The 25,129-nt window shown below is 50.9% G+C and overlaps 1 protein-coding gene across 1 annotated transcript in view; it reads right to left on the bottom strand.

The window, feature by feature from the left end:
- Positions 1-25,129, bottom strand: part of PAPPA (pappalysin 1) — a 263,068-nt gene that overhangs the window by 44,482 nt on the left and 193,457 nt on the right. The window contains exons 15-19 of the mRNA XM_040238522.1: positions 24,829-24,997; positions 22,237-22,420; positions 11,043-11,253; positions 10,261-10,432; positions 1,642-1,789 (exon numbers count right to left, since the gene is read on the bottom strand). Of these exons, the coding sequence (XP_040094456.1) occupies positions 1,642-1,789; positions 10,261-10,432; positions 11,043-11,253; positions 22,237-22,420; positions 24,829-24,997 (884 nt within the window). The remainder of the gene's footprint in view (positions 1-1,641; positions 1,790-10,260; positions 10,433-11,042; positions 11,254-22,236; positions 22,421-24,828; positions 24,998-25,129) is intronic.

Here is a 25,129-nt window from a genome sequence, read left to right as displayed (position 1 = left end):
CCACACGATGGGTGTGTTTGCGTCTGGTTGTGAAGCATGCACGCTTGTTTGTTTGTGCATACATGAATATATGTGCTTGAAAGCATCAGTGGATGCAGATACGCAGGAGTTCTGGTTTTAATCAGGATTTTTTTTCTCCTAGGGTTGCTCAATGCCAGGCATGAGTGTGACGGAGTATTCATGTACGTGTCCTGACTGAGTCAGGGGCAGGGGCCCCATCACAGACAGAAGTGTCCAGAGCCATGCACACCCCTCAGGAATGATGGAGAAAGCCTTGGCCTTGGGATGGAGCAGCCAACGCTACTGGCCACCACTCTACCTGTTGCCCCAACTTTCTAGAACGCCTATACTGGCACACCCAATGAGACCCCCACCCTCTGCAACCCTCCTGCTTAGGGTCCTTTGGATCGGTGGCTCCATTAAATCTTAAAGTACCTTGGGAATCAGCAGGGAGGGGAACCATGCCCTTGGGTGTTTTCTGAGCCACGCTGCACTAACGCGGGAGGGCTGGTCCCTCCTCTAAGCTCAGCTGAAGAACCTCTGTGCGAGGCTCTGCGTTTCCATCTTTCAAAGGAAGTGGTCAGGCCCCCTCACCCCTCTGCTCCCCAGCTGTGGGTCTCCCTTCTGGATGTGAAATGATAACCACGTGAGGGTGAGGAACACGTTGACTCTGTGTGGCTGGGAGTGAGTGTCTGCACAGATAACCCTCTGCTCCAGACATCCTTGGTGATCGTCCCATAAATCACACTGGCCACGAGAAAGGACATCCAATTCCCTGGGCTTTTCATCATGGTCAATTAAGGAATCCGCCCAAGAGGTCAGCAGCACTGCCCTCCACTGAGGTCAGGCTCCATGTGCGCCCAGCTCCCCCAAAGGCCGTGGGCCTGTGATGAATGTATCTGTCCAGACGCCTGGTCTCCACCAGGCCAAGCCCTGGCATCAGACCCCAGGTTCTCTCCCTTCACTTGGTGAGCTAGCCTATCACCATGCAAAGAATATTTTGAAAAAGCTGTTTCTCCTTATTTTGGAGGCAACTGAAATGCCATGGAAAGAACTCGGGCTTTGGAGGAGTGGTCTCAGGATTTAGGCATGTTCTATCATTGCTTTGAGTTTCAATTTCCTCGTCAAGGTTCTTGAGAGGATAAGAGATCACATCTCTAGAGAGCAGGGTACAGCGCTGACCCACGGCCGGTATTATGAATGATCAGCATCACACATATTTTAAGATTACCAACAAAGGCAGCCACACTGGGTCACTGCTTCCCTAAACTGGATGTGGATTTTCATACCTCCCTCCCTTTGCCATGTTGATCCCTTCTGTCTGGAATGCCACTTCTTGCCCAACGAACTCTGGCCAATCACTATGTAAGCAGCCCTTCCTCTAGGAGCCTTCTGTGTCCCTGGAGGCACCAGTCAATGCTTCTGTCCTCCAGTGTAATCCCACACACCCACCTAACATTGCTTTGCCGACATCTGTGCCCTGAATTCTCTTCCTGGGAGGACAGGGTCTGGTCTCATTCCTCTTCATTTCCCCAGTGCCTCGCGCTGAGAGAGGTGCCCATTATCCCATGAGCTCCAAGTTCCGGGGAGGATGCACACCCCCCTCACCCATGCATAGCTCACCACCCACGCCCATCGTACCTATGGCATAGCCCTCAGGGCACTGCAGCTTGAGGTTGCTGTTGAGCTGGTCTGGGGCCGAGCACTCGCCTTGCATCTCCTGGCAGACGTGGAAGGAGCCGCTCCAGGTGCCATCTTTCCGGCAGTGGATGACGTTGTTCCCGCGGCCCTGCACGCCACAGAGACACAGTCAGAACCGAGAGAGACCCCACCCTCTGAAGAAGCCTCCCAATGTTTCATCTCTGCAGCACCCTGAAAGTATTCCAAAACAAATTATTCACCATGGTGGAAACCCAACCAGGCTCCAACAGTCACTTCAATGTCTCCATTTTACAGATGGGGACACTGAGGACTCAGTTGGGGAAGAAACTTGCTCAAAGCATTTTGGAGAGTTTAATGCCCAGATTTCCTACATCCAAGTAGTGTTCTTTCAGAGAGTCCAATCAGAGGAACTTGTTTGGCTTGTTTTTTTGTAATTGAGAATGCAGGGGACCACGTGTACCCCGATGTATACAGTGAGTAAGCATGGGTCTTGGAGTCATTTGTCAGGAAGCAGTCACACACCAAGGCTCAGAGGGTAAAGGATCTGCCGGCAATGCAGAAGACCTAGGTTTCATCCCTGCGTCGGGAAGATCCCCTGGAGAAAGGAAAGGCTATCCAATCCAGTGTTCTTGCCTGCAAAATCCCATGAATAGAAGAGCCTTGCGGGCTAGAGTTCATGGGGTCACAGAGATTCGGACACATCTGAGCAACTATCACTTTTCACTTTCACCCCAGGCATACTCCAAAGCTTGCTTCATCTCAATCTATGAGAAAAAATTCCAGGCCCCATCCCCATGAGAAGCTTTCTCTTCCAGTGCCTCCCTTCCCCTCCCTCCTTCCTTCCACTCCATTCCATTCCAGCAATAATGGCACCTAGAGGGTGGCGTGAGGATGCTTCTATATGCTCCCTCCCTCTGAGTCTTTACAATAGGCAATATCCCATCTCTCAGTCTTCCACAAAGCCATGGGCAAACGAGCCACTTTCCACTAACATTCTAACAGAAGGTCCAGCTTTGCTGAAGTTTCAGAACTATCGCCAAATCCAAAGACCATTCCTTAGCGTCCATTCCAGGTGGAGCTCTGTCAGGCCCAGATGTGAAGTAAGCCAGTATTTGCCCCAGAGAGCTGGCCAGACAGTCGTGAGCTGCCACCAACATCAGCATGACCGTGCCCAGTGACCATGCTTGTGTGCACAGGGGGAGGGCAACGGGATGTGAGGGGCAAGCAGGGAAGGCTTCTAAGAGGAGGTGACAGATGGAAAAGAGTTTTCAAGGGTATGTATGCAGAATCAGGCAAAACAAAACATCTGTGGAAGCCAAAGGGCATGAGAAAGTTTGAGCAGGAGGTCAGGGGGCAGGATGAGCTTGTCAGGCAGGTAGGGGCCTTAAACATCCACTTATGAAGTTTGGGCTCTACCTCCTGGGAAATGGAGAACCACAGGCATTAATAGTTTCTGCACAGGGAGTCCACCTGTCTGAGAACAAGCTGTATGTTGTCCCCTTCTTTTAAGTTTATGATTAAAAAAAAAGAAGAAGAAACTCTACATAAGACCAGAGGAGCTGACTGTGCCCCACCAGCGAAAAGACCTGTGGAATGACTCCTCTCCAGCCCTTCAGCTCCCATTCAGGCCTCCCGAGCCCTCCAGCCTCAGCTCTGCCCAGTTCTCCAGCTCCCTGCTCCCCACAGCACAACCGCCAACCCTAAGCATCGCCCACGGCCTGCATTCTCAAATGCCGCACGTGAGGTCTCACCTGGCCCGGCTTCTTCTGCACGTGTTGCACCTTCTGTCTGCTCTGTCTCCTCCCCCAACCCCCTTGTCCAAACACAGGCACAGAACTTTCTGGCAGAAGCATCCTGTCCTAATGCCAACCCCAGGCCTGCACACTGCACTAGCCGAAGGTCTCTGACACGCGCTGCCTCTTTATCATCTGTTCCCTCCTAAATGGTGCCCTCTTGGGTCACACCCCTGCATCCCTGGGGGCCTTCCACAGTATTTAACAGGTCCCAGCTGCTTGGCCCATTCACACATCACCCAATAGGTGTCTTCGTTCATTCAGGAACTGTTTAACAAAAGATGGAATGAGTAAGTACAGAGATGTGGAATGAATTTGTTTAAAAAGTAAGAAGAGAAATGCATGGATGAGGAAATAAATGAGTAAATGAAGAAATGAGTGAATACATGAATAAATGAACAAGTGCATGCATGAGAAAACAAACTCTCGGAAAGGGCTGACGCAGGCTGGAGCTGCCCTGAGAAAACAGCTGTAAGGAGCTGGGATTTAGAGAGAAAGGGGCCCCTCTCTGGGCCTCACGTGGGCCAGCATGAGGAGGATCTGGTGGCGGTGGAAACCTCTGTGGCCACGGAGAAGGGTGGCCCATCCCACGCCCACAGCTGTGGGGTGATTGCTGAGTCCACCCAGAGGTTCCGTGTGAGCGCAGGGAAAGTTTAGGCAACTTCCTATGGCTTCAGAGAACCCCAACTCTCCCTCCCAGAGCCCCAGGCCCCGTGATTCTGCTGGGCCCTCGGGGGAGTAGGAAATTGACCCCAATTTCCTGGAGCCTTGGCCTATGGTGCACTTGGCCTCCAGCCCCTGAAGGGCTGCAGACCTCAGCACTGCGTGGGCCAGAGCTGGCTGGGAGCTGGGTTTGCAACAGAGAATGTATTAGGACAGGCTGGAATCTGCGCAGGGGATTTCACGCCGGGGAGGCGCCACTAGAGAAGAGGGAAGCATTAAGGCGCTCTGGTCTTGCTACCTCTGGTCTCTCTCCCTCCTGCCCAGCTCATCTGGCACTTTCTGCTGCTGACTGAAGGATACAGTCCTTCTGATAAGATACCTTGCACTTTCAATCCAGGCTTGCTGGAGGGCCGCCAGCCAGGGCTTCTACCATGGGACCCAGATGACACGCCCAGCTCCTTCTCTTGCTCTGCACACACCCTTCCTTCGAGTCTGTGGTCTACTGCCTCTCCCGCACACTGCTTTTGATTCCCACCCCCACACCCTTCGCCCTGCTGTGCCTTCTACATGACAGACTTCCCGGAGCCTCTCTGGATTTCATTCATGTCCTCCTTTGGGAAAAGATTTTTGTGCACTTAGGGTTGCCTATCACCTGGGTGCAGATGCTCGGAGCAGAGCCATGCTGCTGAGCCCAGTGTGAACACAGAAGGCCTAACGCGCAGGATCCAACCTGGGAAGACTGGAGGCCGGGAGACCCACTGGACCCACTGACACTGAGGATCCAACCTGGGAAGACCGGAGGCCGGGGGACCCACTGGACCCGCTGACACTGAGGATCCAACCTGGGAAGACGGGAGGCCAGGGGACCCACTGAACCCACTGGACCCACTGACACTGAGGATCCAATCTGGGAAGACCGGAGGCCAGGGGACCCACTGTGCATCTCAGAATGCGCAGTGCTGCATGCTAGGGTGAAGTTTATCGCCAGAGGGTTTAGCATCTCTCAGCAAAGTGTCTTGTCTCTCTGTACCTGTGCTTCCACCTGCAAAAAAGCATACTGTGTGGGGCTGCCCTGGTGGCTCCATGGTAAAGAATCTGCCTGCCAATGCGGGAGACACAGGTTCGGTTCCTCATCCAGGAAGATCCCACGTGCCATGGAGCAACTGAGCCCATGCACCGCAACTAGGGAGCCTGTGCTCTGGAGCCTGGACTGCAACTGCTGATGCCCGAGCGCCCTAGAGCCCATGCTCTGCCACAGGAGGGGCCGCTGCACTGAGAGCCGTGCACCACACCTGGAGGGCGCCCCCACCTCGCTGCAACTGGAGGAAAGCCCGTGCAGTGACGAAAGTCGAGCGCAGCCCCAAATAAATAAATAAACACGAATTTAAAAGAAGCATACTATGCTTTCTCAACATACTATGCTTTCTCCTCTTTAACTACACGGGTCCCCAAAAAGCCACAGGCATATAATACAGTGTCAAATATCTGCTACGTGCCAGTGTTTCACACGCAGTTAAAAATGCTGTTAACAGTACAGTTAGTGTGGAATCACGTCCTTTTTACAGATTTGAAAACTGAGGCTCAGCTAGGAAGTGAAAAGGTGAGGTTTTAAATGATGCTGTTGTGATGGTTAAGAGTCTGGACTTCAGTTAAACTTCCCAGGTTCCAATTCCATCTCTGCAACCTTCCCACTGTGCAGACTTGGGGAACTTCCTTAACTTCTCTATGCTTTGGTTTCCTGTTAAATGAGCCTGGAATTCACTGCCTGAGAAAGTCATCATGGGGATCAGTGAGTTAGACTATGTGAAGCATTTATAGCTTAACACATAGATCAGGCTCTCTAAGGGTTAGCTGAGCTCTTAACCACTCTCTTGCACTGTCTCAAAGGGAACTTTAGCATCAGCCCAAGCATTATTCGCATTTGAGAAATGGCAGCTGCCAGAATAGGGAGGCGGCAGGGCCGGAGCCAGGCTTTTCCCCATAAGCCTCTGTGCTTTTCTACAGTGCAGGGGAGTGGAGATAAGGAGGTGAGGCTGGGAGATGCGCAGAAAGGGAGACCCAGACTTCTAGTTAGCAGAAATGAAAATAAAGCAGTGGCAGAGAGAAATACGACAGCAACAGAGCAATTCAGCTCAGTTGTTCAGTCGTGTCCGACTCTTTGTGACCCCACAGATCGCAGCACACCAGGCTTCCATGTCCTTCACCACCTCCAAGACTTTGCTCAGGTTCATGTCCACTGAGTGGGTGATGCCATCCAACCATCTACACAGTGAAGCACAAGATACGAAGGAGGCAGCTGACCTGATAACAATGACCTCAGTTCTGCCTGGACTTCCTCCTAGTTGTATGAGGTGGGCAAGACACCTCAACTCCCTGAACCACATCTTCCTCACCTGCAAAATGGACAGTGATGCCAGACACTGTGGGGCTTCAATATCTGTACAAAGCACTTAGCCCAGACTGGCATAGAGTACATGCTCAATAAATCGCAGCTGTTGTTTATTATCTGCCTCTGTGTCTGGTCAATGGCCTCACGTGCATTTTGCTTCCTCCCAGTGAGATACAGGGGTGACGTGTAGCCACGCAGCTGCAGGAGTAAGGCTGGGCAGAAAACGTCGTTTGTGCAATGACTTGGCTAGGAGATCTGACTCTGCTACCAACTTGCTGTGTGACCTTGGGTATGGTGCTTCCCCTCTCTGAGCTTCAGTGGTCCTACCTATAAAATAAGCAGGTTGCAATGGGAAAACCCTGGGGTCCAGCCCACCTCTAATATCATATGGGCTTGGGACTTCCTCTAGGAAGCCTTGCATCCTTGGGGAAGCATGTGATGATCCTGAACCTAGAAGCTGCCCCTGCTTGGGAAGGCATTATACGTATGGGAGGTGTGCACAGGTTGCGCACTGCACAATTCCACAGGCCTACCCTACTTCCACTGCCTCAGTGAATCCTCACAAATAAACTAAGAGGTAGCCAGAATTACTTCCACTTCTCCACTTTATGCCTAAGGAAACTGAAGCTTAAAGAGTTAAATAACTTGCCCAGGTCCTCCAGCTAGTAAGTGGTAAAGCCAAGATTCAAACTCAGAGTCTGGATCCAGCGTCACGGGGGCTCCCTAGGAATGAATGAAGCTGAGCTTTGATTTTTTCATTTGCTTTTAGTGGCAGTGGGAAGGAGTATGTGAACCTCCCCTACAACAGCCCCTGTCCTCCCCTGCCAGGATCTGGAGCTTGTTTGGAAAGCAAAGAATTCCCGCTCCATATACACGCTGTTCGATTCAAGATACTCTGCACCGTACACCTCGACTGTGTTTACAGGCAGCGAGAGGGGATCTGAGGTGAATACTAGATTTGGCTCCCAGGCCCCCGGTCTGAGGGTAGAGGAAATTCATTTGCAGTACAAACTAGAAACGTCAATTGTATTAGGAGCCCATTTGGCACGCGCTCCCTCATTCCTTAGCCGGCAAGCAATACCCTGCTTCTTAGCGTCTGGCCTCCCCGCCAGTTGCCAAACAGGACTGCTTGAGTCGTCTGATAAATTTACATTTTCCTCTCCTTTAAATACAAACTGGCCATGAAAGGTACTTGGCAGGCCCCAGGCAGACTGGGTTTCAGTTTGATAACATGACCACAGCCAGAATAGCATCTGGCTCAGCAGTTTGGGTAACTGTTAGCAACAGCTTTATGTAAGCGAGTGAGAGGGAAGTTGATCGGCTGTGCGGGGCGGTGGTAATCTCTGGCCTTTGCTCGTTCCGGCCCCGGCTTCTGCCTCCCTGGCAGCTGAGGAAGGGAAGGACCCGGGTACATAGACAGGAGTCCTGGGCATGCCTGCCCTACAGGGACTGCCTCCTGGACTCGGTCTGCCCACTGTCCACAGTCGGGGGACCGGGTTCCGATTCTGATTTGGCCAACACCAGCTGCGTCACCTTGGACGGCTGAGTGACTGTCTCAACTGGAAAATGAGGAGAGCGGCCTGGATGTTCATGGCAGGAGTCAAGCCCTGTCACTTCCTGAGCACCTCCTAGGTGCTTGGCACTGCCCCCAGTGCTGAAAACACAGGGAAGAGGAAAGCTGTGGTCAGGGATCTCCAAACCTAGTGAAAGTGAAAGTGCAGTGGCTCAGTCGTGTCCGACTCTTTGCAGCCCCTTGGACTGCAGCCCACCGGGCTCCTCCGTCCATGGAATTTTCCAGGCAAGAGTACTGGAGTGGGGTGCCATTTCTTCTCCAGGGGATCTCCCTGACCCAGGGATCAAACCCAGGTCTCCCGCATTGCAAGCAGACGCTTTACTGTCTGAGCCACCGGGGAAGCCCCAAAATCTAGTGGGGGAGCGTGAAATGAATTACAATGCAGCGTGGCCAGTGCTGTGGGAGGGGCAGGAAAAGGTTCCTGGAAGAAGGGGTGTCTGAGCTGAACGATGAAGGAGAGTTAGGCTGGAAAAGGTGACAGGGCTTCTTTCACAGAGAACACCCAGGTGAAGGGGGAGATCTGTCTTACTGTGATGGGGAGATAAGCTGAATGCAGAGGTGAGACTTACTCTAAGGGAGATGGGGTCACTGGTTCACGAAGGACTCGGAGCAGGGGAACTGTCACGATCACATGTGTGCTCTCAACAAGCTGCTCTGGCTGCGGCGTGGACAGGACGCTGGAGCGGCAAGGAGAAGGCAGGGGGGCGGTCGGGAAGCTGCATGCGGGCCGGGAGCCTGATGCTCCTGGCCTGAGTTAGGCTGGTGGCCTTGGACACAGATCAGGGCAGTTCAGGAGTTCGGAATGGGCAGAAGTCAGTGGCTATCTGCACGTGGGAATGTGAGTAAAAGGAGGTGAGGATGCTGCTCCGACAGCGTCTAACATTTGGTAGATGTTTTTCCAGTGGTCATGTATGGTTGTGAGAGTTGGACTATAAAGAAAGCTGAGCGCCAAAGAATTGATGCTTTTGAACTGTGGTGTTGGAGGAGACTCTTGAGAAGATCCAACCAGTCCATCCTAAAGGAGATCAGTCCTAGGTGTTCACTGGAAGGACTGATGCTGAAGCTGAAACTCCAATCCTTTGGCCACCTGATGCAAAGAGCTGACTCATTTGAAAAGACCCTGATGGTGGGAAAGATTGAAGGCAGGAGAAGAATGGGATGACAGAGGATGAGATGGGTGGATGGCACCACTGACTCAATGGACATGAGTTTGGATAAACTCAGGGAGTTGGTGATGGACAGGGAGGCCTGGTGTGCTGCAGTTCATGGGGTTGCAAAGAGTCGGACACAACTGAGCTACTGAACTGAACTGAATTGAATACCCACTAAGGACTGACAAGAGGGAGATCCTTGCACTGGGGCCCAGTTGGCTCAACTCTGGCCTCACCTGAGTAAAGATCCTTGCCCACCTCTGAGTCATGGGGCTTGAGGCATCTACCCTAAATGGTGGGTTCTCTCAGGGCTGGAGCTCCCTGTGGACCTAAGTCTTCCTTGGAGCCAGCTGGTTCCTCATTCTCTTTCCCATTCTTGATTCCATACCTGTCTCAGTGGGTGGAGGTGGGTGTGTGTAAAGATTAAGGAAATGCCATTCACAGAACTGCCTCAGCAGGGCTAGGGGGAGCGCTGGACTCTGGCTCAGTTACACATGGATTGAAATAAAATTCAGTCCCCTCCATCTCCTTCCATCCTTCTTTAGTAGTCTCAAAACCATACATCTAGTCTAAATACGGCTCCCGTTCTCCAAATGCTTGAGGAGCTACCGACGGCTCCAGAGAGTGAAGTCATGATTCTACATATTTCAGAGCAATGCAAGTGGCGATGGCGGTAAAAAGTCAACAAAACAGCCTCAGTCACTCCTTACCTTGGGTCAAGTTCAGACATCGGAATTTCACTTATGATTTCTTTCGTAAGGTTCCTGATACTGAGATTTTTTTTCGAAGCTAAGAATCTCTGAGCCAGTAATATGTAGTGTGACGGGTAGGACCATGAGGTTCAGAGAGATTACAAAGAAAGATGGTGAGAACCCAGCTCCTAAACTTCTGCATGGGTGATACCGCTATTAGCCAATTCTGGCATCCACAGGGAGTCTCTGGAGGGTGTGGTTCTTAAAACCTGGCTGGTCTTTAGTAAACAGAGGGGAAAGGGGTCTAAGCGTTGACCCCAAATTCAAGGAGCCTCACCTGGGTGGCATCGCTGTCTTCACAGTTGATCCTACACTCGCTGTTGAACTGGAAGCCGTTGGTGCACTGGTACAGCCCATGGAATTTTGGTGGAGGAGGGTCACACGTCACAGGAACACAAGCTCCCTCCTGCCAGCTGCCATCCTGGGTACACTGGGTCTTGAAGGCCCGTCTTTCAGGAGGAGATAAAAGTAGAGACATCTCAAGGACCAAACGGCTGCAGCCACGCTCTACCCAAACAGCCACTCTGGAGTCAGCTGGCCTCACACGTACCTTTCTGATTCCTGAGTCCCTGCTCATCCTATTGCGTGGTGGAGGGAGTGAGGAGGGGTTAAGGTAAACGTTCACAGAACTCTTTTCCCAGGGCCGAGCAAGAGTTCAATGTGGACTGAAATAAAATCAAGCCCTGCTGGCCCATTTCCCTCGACTCCTTCCAGGGGTGCTGATGGGGGCTGACACAGGGATGGTATGGATACCCACCATGTCCTGTGCATCAGGCACTTTGCAAGCACTTCACACACGCATCCTCATTCATCCTTCACAACCATCTTACGCAGTGACTGTTATCATCCTCCCCATCGTATTGCTCAACAGTAGAGGCCCAGAGAAGTCACACAGTCAGCAAGCAGCTGATGACAATGTCCCTCCAGATTCCCAGGGAAGAGCACGGGATGAATGGTGGGCAGAGCAGTGAGCACTTCCTTCTCACTAGACAGACCTGGCTGCCCCTGTCCCCCCGCCGGCTCCAGCTGTCGGGAGCTTGCCTCTGCAGCCGCACTTACTTCTTGGACTTCCGGGAGGAGCCGGGCACGTGGTATCCAGGCCTGCACTTGTACTTGCAGAAAGAGCCCACCTTGTGCTTGTTCTCGCGGCACCGGGCTGTCTGGAGGTCTGCGTTGGGCACTGGGGGTGGAGCCAGGCACATGAGCTCGCACAGGGCCTCCGGGAAGGACCACAGGCCATCCTCCATGCAGGTCAGGAGGCTGCTGTTGCCTGTAGGACACAGGCAGGCAGGGTTAGTGGGAGATGGGGAGGCTCTGATAGGCCAGCTAATCCACGTGCTGCCTGGATTCAAGTCAGCTTGAAGAACCAGAGACACTTGCATGTGTAACTCCAGACCCTTCCACCTTTGGCTGAGGAGTCTAGAGAGAAGAAAGAGCTGCCACAAAATAAAAAAGAAAAGAAAAAAAAGGGAGACACAATGTGGGGAGCGATGTACCCCGTGTCTACAGTGAATCCAATTCAGGGCTCCTGACTTCTGATTCTGAAACCTCTTATATTGCATAGACAAGGGACCTTCATGATCCTTGTCAACTACAAATGGGCACTTGGCATGAGTATTTGCCAGCGACTGGACAACAAGGGCATTTGCCACCTGCTTGTGCAGAGACTGAACCCTATGCTCTTGCAGCCGCCGACCTGACCTTCAACACACCCTGAGGGGGACTCAGGGAGGAGGGTGAGGCACTCTGTGCTCCAAGTAAACTGGTGGAACAGGTCTTTAGATAGTTAGATATTTTCAGGAACTGATTTCATGATTCCAATCCTTGGATGTCTTCATATCTAGTAAATCACTAAATCCCTTCATGATGACATCAGTTCCTCATGACTAACAGAAAACCTTTTATAAAGTAAGAACTTGATTACATTGAACTCCCTCTTCACCAAAATCTTCTATATTAACCTTCCCCATTGTCTCTTTGGAGCAGTCCCTCAGAGCTCTCTGAAGCACTGCCTCCCAGGCTGCCATCCTCATTTTGCCTCCAATAAAACTTAACTTGCAGCTCTCACTTTGCACATCTTTTTAGTCCATACTTCATCCTCCCTGCTTTGCATCTGGGCCCAGAGATGAAGAAACTTGCTTTCTAGTAATTGGCAGAGTAAGCTTCCCTGATAGCTCAGCTGGTAAAGATTCTGCCTGCAGGGCAGGAGACCCTGGTTTGATTCCTGGATCAGGAAGTTCCCCTGGAGAAGGGATGGGCTCCCCACTCCAGTATTCTTGGGCTTCCCTGGTGGCTCAGTTGGTAAAGAATTTGCCCGCAATGCAGGAGACCTGGGTTCGATCCCTGGGTTGGGAAGATCCCCTGGAGGAGAGTATGGCAACCCACTCCAGTATTCTGGCCTGGAGAGTCCCCATGAACAGAAGAGCCTAGTGGGCCACAGACCGTGGGGTTGCAAAGAGTCGTACACAACTGAGCAACTAAGCAGGCAAGCTCCTATCAGAATTGACTAGGAGCTCTGATTTCAGGGTGCTGTGTGACCAGCAGCTGCCACGCCCTCTCTGGGCCCTACATCCCTGTATTTGTCTGAGCCCCCCTTATGCCTGGAAGTGGCAGCCTCGTGGTATCTGGAGGCTGGATTTTCTTCTCAGGCCCCAGTATTCAGTGAAGCTTTGCCAAAGCAGCTGAGAGATGAGCACTCCTCCACAGCCCATGCCAGCTCTCGGAGGTGTACTGACTGCCACAGGGAAGCTGGCCTGGTGTGAAATGTCACAAATAAAAGTGAAACACGGAGAGGCAGGCTTTTCCCTGCCAGGTTGTATGTTATTGACACACACAGCCTGTCCAGAATCTCCCCAAGACAACTGGAGATGGACCTGAAACTTGGGGCTCCCTACCAAACCCTCTTCTTCCCAGTTATTCCTGACAGGTGTTGACAACCAGGGCTGGACACACGTGGGAGGCTTGGGGATTAGGAATCGGAGAGGTGATCAGGGTGAGACTGACGTTTACTGATCAGTTACAACCAACTGAGCACTTCTGCTGTGTGATCTCATTTATCCTCACACAGTACTCTTAGTAGGGCGACAACTTGTATTTGAAAGCAGAGACTTAGAGAGGCAGGTGACTTGAGCAAGTTCTCTGGTTAATAAAAGACAAGAGTGGAGTTTAAAGCTGGTTTTGTGTAACTACAAAGACGGCTGTGGTTTTTAATGGAAAGTTGGCTAAACGTGCTTAGCAGAGACTCTGTTTTCTGTTCTGAGACAGCCAAACCCCAAATCTCCTATCTATAGAAAGAAAGCAATTGCTCCTGCCTTTCAGGGTGATGAGAAGATGAAATGAAACAACGTGGATGAATAGTGCTCAGGGAAATGCTACCAATTTCCTTGATGCTCTTCCCGGGCGGCCCCCCCCCCCATGTTTCCTTCTCTCTCCTTCCTCTCTCCCTTCTCTGAATCTCTGCCTTTAGGAGCAGCTCTGAAAGGATCACAGGAGTTGCATGAGAACCTCCATTCATTCAGGGCTTCCCAGGTGACGCTAGTGGTAAAGAACCCACCTGCCAATGTAGGAGATGTAAGAGATGTGGGTTCGATCCCTGGGTTGGGAAGATCCCCTGGAGGAGGGCATGGCAACCCACCCCAGTATTCTTGCCTGGAGAATCACCATGGACAGAGGAACCTGGTGGACTATAGTCCATAGGGTTGCAAAGAGTCAGACATGACTGAAGTGACTTAGTACACACACACTCTATTCATTCAACAAGCATCTATTTAGTGCTTATTATGTTGACTCATTGGAAAAGACTCTGATGCTGGGAGGGATTGGGGGCAGGAGGAGAAGGGGATGACAGGATGAGATGGCTGAATGGCATCACTGACTCGATGGATGCGAGTCTGAGTGAACTCCGGGAGCTGGTGATGGACAGGGAGGCCTGGTGTGCTGTGATTCATAGGGTCGCAGAGTCGGACACGACTGAGCGACTGAACTGAACTGAACTGAACTGAAATGATGTGCCAGCTACTCTTGTCTATGTCGAGACAAGGCAATGAACAAAACAAACCCCAAACCCTGCCCTCTTGGAGCTTATATTCTAGTGGGATATGGAGAAGAAATTACCTTTTTTAAAAAGCAAACTATTTGGTGTGTAGAAAGTGGAAAGAATTATGGAGAGAAATAAAACAGGAAAAAGAAGAGAGATGAGAGCATATGTAGACTCCTCTGCTGCTTCTTTCCCTGCTCACTTCCCTCTTCTTCCTCCCATATCTGTATGAGTCTCCTGGGGAGCCCAAGGTAACTTAGGGTCTGTAAGCCACACAGAGGACTCCCTGTGATGAACTGGGACACTGCACACCACAGATATCTCTACCTCGAGTAAAAAGAATAAAGGGTTTGGAAGAGGGACTCATTTGGTTTCTACAGAAGCAGAGACAGCTCCAGCACACCAGAGATTGTAAACTGGATTATTATTATTATTATTTTTTTTTTGCGTGGTCTTATGATGAAGGCCGTGTTGGAGTGCCTGGGTTTAGCAAGAGCTTAGCGGGGACTGGGAGCCACAAAAGAAAAAGGGAGCATACCCTCTTCCAATTTCCCAGGAAGGATAAAACGCCTCTGGAAAAAGGGTCGAGATGCTTTACAAGTACACCCTATCAGCTATGCAAACCCTAGACTGTGAAGTGGATGGTGTGGTTCTCTGGTGGTGAGCTAACAGAAAAATCATAAAAGGTTAATCAAGAGAGAAAACGCAGACTAGAAATGTACATTCTTTGAGAGGGTAAATAGGAGTTAGCTGAGCACCGCAGTCAGAACAAGGCTAACACAAGAACTGGTGGTTCAGGACCATGGACATGCCCCACACCACGGCAGACCCTCAAGTGCGCAGAATCAGCATTTCCAGGCCCTAGCCGTGCTCCCACCCTGCAGCCTCCATGCAGCTCTGAGGAAAGCAGGGTAGGACGCAGCTGTCCACGCCCTTCCCTCATGCCCTTGGCCCTGACCTCTATATGCTGAAGGACGTCTACTGCCCCCACAGCTGTTTATGCTGGAGGTCTTTCACTCTGATCAGCGGTGTTTGGATGGCATGCAAGGCAGGCTCACAGCGCTGAGGTTTCAATGCTCATAGAGGTAGCACCCAAACCAGTGAAGGGGCTGGTGCATTAACACGACAATTGCCCGAGTTACAGGAATTCAGAGGAATCATTCTGCCCCGGCTCCCATGCTTTCCCAGAGGGACTGAGTCCAGCTGTCCACAGGGGCAGTGGCTTCAGAGAAGCCCTGATGCTTCTATCATCTCCACGTCTTCCTCTGTGCTTCTTGGGGGAGCATGACTCTGCACACGCTGTGAACGCGTTTCTGAGCCTGGAGTCCCTGGCTGAGGGTAAGGATGCTGAGGGCGGAGACTAGGTTTCCGAGTATGCGTCACTGTACTTTTGTTTGTTCATCTTTTAAAGTCAAGGAAACAAATCTTGCTCAGACTGTCTACAAATGTGGCTAAGGGAATTTCAATCTCCAGTGAGTATTAAAATGATTATAAATGTACTATCAAAAGAAATATATCTACTTTTATTATTTTGCTGTAAAGAGTGCCCAGAAGATCACATTTCTTGGAGAATACCTTTAAGATTGAAACTAACCTAGAGCAGAATCAAAGGAGGGAAATGACGGGAGATCTAGGTCTGTTTTCTTAATGCCTCGTTGACAGTGCTGGCATCGCCCACATCCTAAGGGCTGGGACTGCAACTTGCTCATTCTTTTATTCCCAGAACCTACCCTAGTGCCAAGCATACACGCATGCATGCATGCTAAGTTGCTTCAGTCGTGTCTGACTTTGTGTGACCCCATGGACAGCAGCCCACCAGGCTCCTCTGTTCAAGAGATTTTCCAGGCAAGAATACTAGAGTGGGTTGCCATTTTCTTCTCCAGCCAAGCATACAGGAAGTCCTAAATTTCCATTTGTTGAATGCATACTGTTGTTGTTTAGCCACTCAGTGGTATCTGACTCTGTGACTCCATGGTCTATAGCCCCTCAGGTTCCTCTGTCCAAGGGGATTTCTAGGTGAGAACACTGGAGCAGGCTCCCATTTCCTTCTCCATGGGATCTTCCCAACCCAGGGGTTGAACCCGCATCTCCTTCAAGTCTCCTGCAATGCAGGCAGATTCTTTACCACTGAGCTACCGGGGAAGCAGGGAGTATTATGAATTTACCATGACCTTGAATAAGTCACCTGACTTCTCTGGCCCTAGACCAAAGCCATCTTTAAGTTCTTGTCCAGTTCTAATATTTTAGGATGTGAAAGGATATTAGCCACTGAATTAAAAAAGTAAAAACACAGCTCGCTGGGCTCGGATAAGGACAGATCACATTTGTAGAGTCCCTGACGTAGGCACAGGAAGAATGACTGGCGCTGGCTCCTTGATCCTTCTAGTGACCCAATTTGTCCTTAATCTCATTTTGCAGGTAGGAACACTGAGTCCCTGAGTGGAAAAGTGAGCTTCTCAAACTAGAGCTGGCACTCACTCCAGGTGTGTCTGACTCCTGAGTGCCCTCTTGACCGCACTACAAAGCTTTTACTCAAGTGCGTGGCCACAGAGGAGCTGCTGCCTAGAGAAAGACCTCACGGAACTAGAAACATGAATGTGTGGAGTATCTCAAAAGCAAAACTAGTCATATAGTTTCACCACCCCTCCTGTCCCCACTGTCCAGAATGGTGTCTCTCACTTCCAAATTTCTTTACTGAAAGGCCCCACATGTTAGACACAAAGGAGAAGAATGTGCTAAGATGCAGTCACAGTAAGGGATAACGGATGGGTACTGTCCTAGAGACAGAAAAGAGCCTGGAGTGTTGGATACCTGCCATAACAGAGGGGCTCGGAATGTGCAAGTCAGATGACCTCACAAGATTGCTGGGAACGGCATGCCTAGCAAGAGAGCACCTCTTCTAGGGTTGGGACCCCTGGGTCAATTTCTGGCCCCAGTGCTCATAGTAATGCATACATGACCTTGCATGAATGTCTTCCTCTCTTGGACCTCAGTTTCTGCATGGCAAAATGAAACGATGACTTCTGGCTTCTCCCAGCTCTGGCTGGAGAAGCTCCAATACTCTGACCACTTGATGCAAAGAGCCGACTCACTGGAAAAGACCCTGATGCTGGGAAAGATTGAGGGCAGGAGGAGGAGGGGGCAAGAGAGGATGAGATGGTTGGATGATATCACCGACTCAGTGGACATGAGTTTGAGCAAAGTCCAGGAGATAGTGAAGGACAGGGAAGCCTGGCGTGCTGCAGTTCATGGGGACACAAAGAGTCAGACATGACTTAGCCACTGAACAGCAACAACTAGGTTGAGAGGCACAGTTCAGACAAGGTCAAAGGAATTCTGGAGCAGCAGCTAAGAACCCTGAGGTGAGAATATGCTTGATTTTTTGAAACCTGAGCACTGTTCAGAGTGAAGTGAAGGTGGAGGTGGGGGATGAGGGAGCCAGAAGAATTATCTAAGAGGGAAAAGAAATCTGTTGCTTCCTTTTATCACTTAATCACTTCGTCATTAGCATCTGTGTGATCTTGAGCAAGTTTTCTTTTCCACGGTGCTCCTCTGTCCCCAGGAAGGACTGGGTAATGGTTTACCATTAACCACTATTGGAGTAGGAAATGACAACCTACTCCAGTATTCTTGCCTGGAGAATTCCTTGGACAGTATAGTCCATGGGGTCACAAAGAGTCAGACACGACTGAGCAATTAACACTTACCATTAACACCTAGTTGGGGCTGGGACCCAACGACATTCTAGACCCTGCTATCTCCAAAGCACTAGGATCATAAGATGAGGAGAGTCACCTTCTCTTAGGAGTGATACGAGAAGTCCTCTTTGGCAGTGACCCTGTTTTTGTGGGAAAGATGCATTGATGAGACCCTGAGGATAAAGTTGAATCCTCCAGGTCTGGCTATCTGCTTCTGAGAAAGATGAAAGGGTCTCTGCCTGAGAGAGGAGAGAGGATGTGGAAATCCTAGAGGGACAAAGATCAGGACAGGACTCTGAGGGAGAAGGTAAGGGGCGAGGAAGAGAGTGGGGGGCTGGCAGGAAGGTTAACTGCTGGGCATTGAAGGACATGGCCATTCTGCTCATCAGTACAGTAGAGCCTAAGAAATCAGAAAAAGCTCCATGGTATTGAGTGTCTTCTGGAAACTAGTGAATTGACTGAGTTTAAATCTTGGGCCTTAGATAGAAGTAGACAGTGGGCCTTTTAGAAAGACTTTTTTTTTTTTGGCTGAGCTGCATGGCATATGGAATCTTAGCTCCCTAACCAGGGACCAAACCCACACCCCCTCCAGCGGAAGCATGGAGTCTAAGCTACTGGACCACCAGGAAAGTCCCTGGAAAGATCTCTGTGGGATGAGGGCATGCTTGCTTTAGAACCCCCACTCCAGAATCAACATCCAGTGCACCTCATGTGGTTGAGTTGAAATTGACAAGGTCAAGGATGCAACGATGCATTTTTAGCCACTGAGTTAAACGTTTATGATTCTCAGACTGAGGCCCTTTCTTTTAAACTTGAGAACTTTTCCCCTCATGCATGTGTGTAGGTGCAGGGGGTGCTGTTAGTACTCATGTGATAAAGGGCCCTGGCAGGAATGACTCCAGAGCTGTGGGCTTGGAGGGTATCTTATGGACACCTTGATAAAGGCTCAGAACTTAAGAGAAAGTCAGGATATTCGAGAAAAGTTCGCCCAGATTCTAAGGGATTGATGTGTTTGTGGTGCTATTCACACCCGCGTTACACTGGTCTTGGGGCCACACTCAGTGCTTCTCCTGGGTGGAAGCTTCTGGTCCAAGCACATTAACCTCTAGGTCCTGAGTGGAATGTGGAGGATGGAGCAAGTTTCCACAGGTCCCAGGACTAAGGCCTCCATGGGATAAAGAGGTCAGGGGCCAAGAGGGCAGCCACTGCTTAATTCTCACAAGAGTGCCTCTTGGAGATGAGTATTTACTAAGTACTTACTCTGGTTCTGGCAATTTTATTCATACCATCTGTTTTAATCCTCATGAGGGACTGGGAGCAGGAGGAGAAGGGGACGACAGAGGATGAGCTGGCTGGATAGCATCACTGACTCGATGGACGTGAGTATGAGTGAACTCTGGGAGTTGGTGATGGACAGGGAGGCCTGGCGTGCTGCGATTTATGGAATCACAAAGAGTCAGACATGACTGAGCAACTGAACTGAACTGAACTGAACTGATGACCCTTCAACGTGGGTGCTTTTACACCCATTTTACGAATGAGAGTACTGAGGCTCAAGGATGTGAAATTGCTCTTCTAGGATCTACTAACATCTCCCAATGTGAAATTCATCTCCTGAGATCAGACAGCTGGGGCAGAACCAAGAGTTCAATCCCTCTCTGTCTGATGAAAGATGAAAGCTCACACTCCTTTTGCTCAAATCTTGCTATGGGGAAGGAAAAACAAAGGGCGTAAAGGGGAGCAAACAAGAAATGGGGGAAAATTTTTGTTTTAATCACGCCTAGTGGTTCAGACAGTTAAGAATCTGCCTGCAGTGCAGGAGACCCGGGTTCGATCCCTGGGCTGGGAAAATTCCCTGCGGAAGGGAATGGCAACTCACTCTAGTATTCTTGCCTGGAAAATTCCATGGACAGAGGAGCCTGGTGGGCTACAGTGCCTGGGGTCACAAAGAGTCGGATGTGACTGAGCGACTAACACTTTCACTTTATCTTTTGGCTTAAGAAGCAAGGAATTATTAACAAGCTCAAGAGAGAGGACCAGGACCTCTGCCCAGCCTTTGCTGGCAGCAGACCCAAGCCAAAGCATTGGGCCTGGAATCTGAGCATCTGACGATGCTGAGAACCAAGGGCATGGTATGGCAGCGGGCCTAGTGGGTCAATGCGGCCACTGGAGAGGTGCTGCCCTGTATTCTCAAGGGACAAGCAAAGTGGGGATCCACACCATCAAAATGACAGGCCTAGGGTCACATCTCCACAGTGAGGTCGCCCCTTCACCACAGTCAGCAGAGAAGCAATGAAAGAGAATCACTTTGATTAAGGATTACTACTGCAGCCCTCATTGTGGCTAATCAATGCTGATTTATACACCTCCCTTTCCCAAGGACCTCTGACTCAGAGGGGAAGTGTGATATCCTAGTCTGGAGTTATTAATAAGCCCCGTGTCTGAGCAGATGGGGCCAGGAACAGGCTCAGATAAGGTGGAGGGTTTGCAATTTCCACTTGTGTCTTCATCTCTCTCAGATCTCAATCTCTAGGGCAGCTGAAATAAAATGTCTATACCTTTAACACTCAGATCTTCTTGGGCTAAAAATATGAGGGGACTTTGGTTACTTGATGCAGAGAGCCGACTCATTGGAAAAGACATTGGTGCTGGGAAAGATTGAGGGCAAGAGAAGAAGGGGGAGACAGGATGAGATGGTTGGATGGCATCACCAACTCAATGGATGTGAGTCTGAGCAAGCTCCGGGAGTTGGTGATGGACAAGGAAGCCTTCCTAGCAGTCCATGGGGTCACAAAGAGTCAGACACGACTGAGCGACTGAACAATAGGAAAGGATGTATCGCAGAAGTGTTTTCTGCTTCTCTTCTGGGGCAGTTTAGTGAGATATCTGGGTCCTTCATTCATTTCTTAAAAGAAACATTTCTTGTGGCTTTATTTTCATCAATGCATTCAGCTGCCCAGTCTATACCCTTTACCGAGTCTTACTATGTGTAGTAATCTTTCGAAGTTCTAAATCTTCTGGAAAACTTGGAGACACTATCAACCCGCTCCAATCATCCAAATGCCTGGAACTCATGAATTTGTAATATGACATCTAAGTGAAAGTGAGGTTGCTCAGTCATGCCTGACTCTTTGCAACCCCATGGACTGTAGCCTACCAGGCTCCTCCGTCCATGGAATTCTCCAGGCAAGAATATTGGAGTGGGTTGCCATTTCCTTCTCCAATATGACATCTAAGTTGAAGGGAATTTACAGACCTACCTCCAAACCCCCACAGGACACACAGAAGTCCGCTCATTCCCACTGTATAGCATGATGGATCCCAAGGTAGGACCCATGCTTAGTGAGATATCATTTTGGTTATCTGATGAAGGGGCAATGTTTCTCCAATAAACCAAGCAAAGGAAAGTCCTGGTACCTCTGAGAACTGGGTATAATGCCCAAACCTAACACTCAACTAGAAGCCAAGAGTGTCATTCTCATGCTGTTGCTAACTTGCTCTGTGATTCTGTGCAAGTTCCCTCCTTCCTATTACTGGCTCTCAGTTTCATCATCTTTCCAATAATCAGTTACTCCTGCCTAGTTGAAAGAGCCCTTTTAGTCTTGAGAGTCTAGGTTGCCCAGGTCAGCCTCTCACTCATTCCAACATGAGTCCTCTTCTCCAGTTTGCCAGACTATGTCTTCTTGACTGAATATCCCAGCACCCAGCCCAGGAGATGCCCATTAGCTCTTCCCTCCTGGAGTGACTCCCTTTGGAGCTAGACCTTCCTAAGGGGCAGCAGTGGGCTTTGGAGAAAGACAGACCTGTGCCCCGTGGTGGAGCCCTCCAGGAAAAGCATGGCCTTGGACAAGTTCTTTCAACTCTGAACCTTGAGTTTCTCCTCCGTGAAATTAAAATAATAATAATACTTTCCTCTTAGACTTATTGGACTCTCACCCCACCCAATGAACTAGTCATATCAGTTCCAGATGCTATTTTCTTAGAATCTTCTCTTTCCTTCTACTTTCCCTCCCTTCCTGCTTTTCTCTTTCCTCTTTTGCCAGATTTGGAAGATCTTAGAGATACCATCGGAGAAGGCAATGGCACCCCACCCCAGTACTCTTGCCTGGAAAATCCCATGGATGGAGGAGCCTGGTAGGCTGTGGTCCATGGGGTCGCAAAGAGTCAGACATGACTGAGCGACTTCACTTTCACTTTTCACTTTCATGCACTGGAAAAGGAAATGGCAACCCACTCCAGCGTTCTTGCCTGGAGAATCCCACGGACGGGCGAGCCTGGGGGGCTGCCGTCTCTGGGGTCGCACAGAGTCGGACACGACTGAGGCGACTTAGCAGCAGCAGCAGCAGAGACGCCATGCTTGTCCACACTCCACTCTCTCCCCAGCTGCACAACAAGGCAGTTTGCATGGATGGGTTGCATCGAACAGGTGGGGGGCATCAGAAGCAAAGGTAACACCCTGTGCGAGCCTTGGTGTTGAGTCCCCACAGGAGGGCCTGGGGGTGGCCGCCGGGCCGCGCACCTTTCAACTGCGCCGGGTGGCGGCACTGGAAGGAGCACCTGCTGCCAAAGGTGGTGCCCTCGAGGCAGGAGAACGAGGCGGCGTCGACGTGGTGCTGGTCCGGGACGCCGCAGTCCACCGGCTCGCACGCCACCTGCTTGTTCCACTTGCCCTCTGCGCAGGTCACCGTGACGCTGGGTCCTGTCTGGAAGACGGAGGCGGGCACTGTGAGATGCGGCAGGTGGAAACCCACCCATGGGGAAAACCCTTCTCCCCTGGGCTACAGCACCCGGAGATCCATGCTCGACATTTAGCTCCCTTTCCGGGATCCCTGCAACTGTTTGAAAGAGGGACTTCAGTTCCCACTTTACAGCTGCCGAAACTGAGGCTCGGAGACATTAAGTGACTAGCTCCAAGTTTCAAAGCTGGACAAAGGCTAAGTGGGAATTGAGCCCAACACAGCTCCACACGGCTCTCTGCAGAGTCTCCCAGAAAGTTATTTCCGTCGTGTTGCTGTGAATCTTAAGGCTCAGACTTCTCAGGGCCAGAGGACTTCTTTCATAAAATAGCCTCTGAAACACAGCACAAGAGTGGGATGCTGGATGTTAACCTTTGTATCTTTTCCTGGCCCTGGGGGAGCAGAGGGGATTCTGCTTGGCACAGAGTGGGCATCACTCTGGGGGAATGGGAGAATGGGATTTGGTTCCGGGTGCTACGCGATCGTGGGCAAATCCCTTTCCTCACTTGAGCTATCCTTTTGGCATCAAAGCCAAGCATTGCTCTAAGAGCCACTCCCTGCTCCAACATATGATGCTTCAACAGCTGGGAGAGGTGGGCGTGAAGAAGGAAGGAGGCTAGGCAAACGAAAGGGTCGACAGGGATTCGACACAAATTAGAAGACAGCATGGCTGGGGATAGGAGGGCAAGTTCAGGCTGCAGGGCCAAGGCAGGGTCCGTCCACGGCAGCCCAGCCCTGGGGGCCTCCATTCAAGGAGGAAGCCACCACATCCCAGGCGTTCCAGGATGCCAGATGTTGAGCTGGGATTTTAAAAGCATGGGACACTGTTCCCCTCTTCAGCACCCATCAAAGGGATGGACGTTCCCTCACTGCCAAAGCCAGCTTAATTGCTTTCACAGGAGTTCAGACCTGCCATGTCTGACACACAGAAGCAGGTGTCTAAGCAACTGAGGGCCCTGGAGCTCCTCGGTGGGACTCTTTGCAAGTCCAGAAGCTCTGCGCAAACAGGCATTCCCAGCAATAAGGAATGTGCCCTTGACCCCAGAGCATGAAGGGGGAGTCTGTTGGCAGGGTCCCACAAGAGGCTGCACATGGAATCCCCAAATTTTAGGGCTTAATTCCCTGCTCCTCCCTGCACCCACCTGAGACCCCACAGCCACATTGGCTGAAAGCACCATTACAGCACAGCTAAGTCCACGCGAGGCCACTATGTTCGTGCAGGACTCAGCCCTCTTCCCAAGGCTCCCCCGTGGCTGGACTCCAAGCCACACCCATGTGGGCCGCTGGAAGGACCTTCATCACCCATGATCTGACTACGTCACTTCCTTTAACAGCTCCCTGCTGCCCTAAAGAGGACCCTCCCACTCCCTGACCAAGCTAAGAGGGCCATGCACACCTTGCTTGCCTCTCCAGCCTCACTCCTTAGGTAAGTTCAGTAAAACAAACATCTGTCTGTGGTACCCTCCTTCTCACCAACGGGCATCCACATATTCCTGTCCATGCCCAGAGCCTGCCTCCTTCCCTCCCTGCATTGTGCGACCTCTGCCTATCTCTCCAGTTCTCAGTTTTCATGTCACCTCTTCCAGGGAGCTTTCCTTGACTGCCCCTGGGCTTCCACAACACCCCCCACTTTCCTTCACAATGTTTATCACACAGTACGGCCATTACCCACTCATTGTCTGCTCCCGGTCACGAGTCACTAAGCTCCTTAAGAGGAGAAACTAGGCTCATCTTAGTGAATTTTTTCTCTAGCACCTAGTACAGCATACCTGGTGACTCAGACAGTAAAGAATCTGCCTGCAATGCAGGAGACCCGGGGTCGATCCCTGGGTTGGGAAGATCCCCTGGAGAAGGGAATGGCAACCCACTCCAGTACTCTTGCCTGGAGAATCCCCATGGAAAGAGGAGTCTCACGGGCTACAGTCCATGGGGTCACAAAGAGTTGGACACGACTGAGTGACTAAGCACACACACAGTACAGCACCTGGTTCCCAGTGCACAGAGGTTTGAATGAATGAATGAGCATCACACTGACAGGGGGCTCACCTCTTCTGAAACCGGCCCACTCAGTTGTAGCAGGGTTCTGACTGTGAGGGTTTCAGTTCAAAAGTCATGTTCAGCCCATGGTTTTCCAGATTTTCAACCTACATGGGGGATGCTGGTACCTCTTGCATGAATCACTACTCTGCACAGGAACCATTGTCTCAGAAATCCCAGATCGAGGCAGTCTTTCACTCAATCCACACCTCTTTATTGAGCACCTACTATGTGGCAGCAGTGCTTCAAATGCTGAGGATTCAGCAGAGAACAGGTTCAACAGCCGCTCAGCCTTTTGTGGGCTGGAGAGGGACTCTGAGCCCAGCATGCACACACACCTGGCTTTTGATGAGCTCGTCGTCCCGCTGTATCTGGAGCACGTAGCCTGTCCGGCAGCGCACAGTGCACTGGGCGCCGTGGGAGCCATCGCTGCTGGAGCAGTTGAGCAAAGCGTTCTCCACAGCCAGCTTTGGGCAGTCTGCGGCCTCGCATGCGAAGTGCACACAGCTGAGGAGAAAGGGGACAAGAGGGTGAGGGGGCACTTTCTTGCAGGACCGATGCACTCCAGCTGGAAGACAAAGGCTAATGGGCTTCCGCTCCAAATTTCAGGAGGCCGACACAGGAGACACACAGACTGGA

The sequence above is a fragment of the Oryx dammah genome, unplaced genomic scaffold (genome assembly GCF_014754425.2).
Source record: "Oryx dammah isolate SB20612 unplaced genomic scaffold, SCBI_Odam_1.1 HiC_scaffold_1, whole genome shotgun sequence".
NCBI lineage: Eukaryota > Metazoa > Chordata > Mammalia > Artiodactyla > Bovidae > Oryx > Oryx dammah.
The sequence above is the reverse complement of the archived record's forward strand: the minus strand, read 5'-3'. Positions and strand labels throughout refer to the sequence as shown.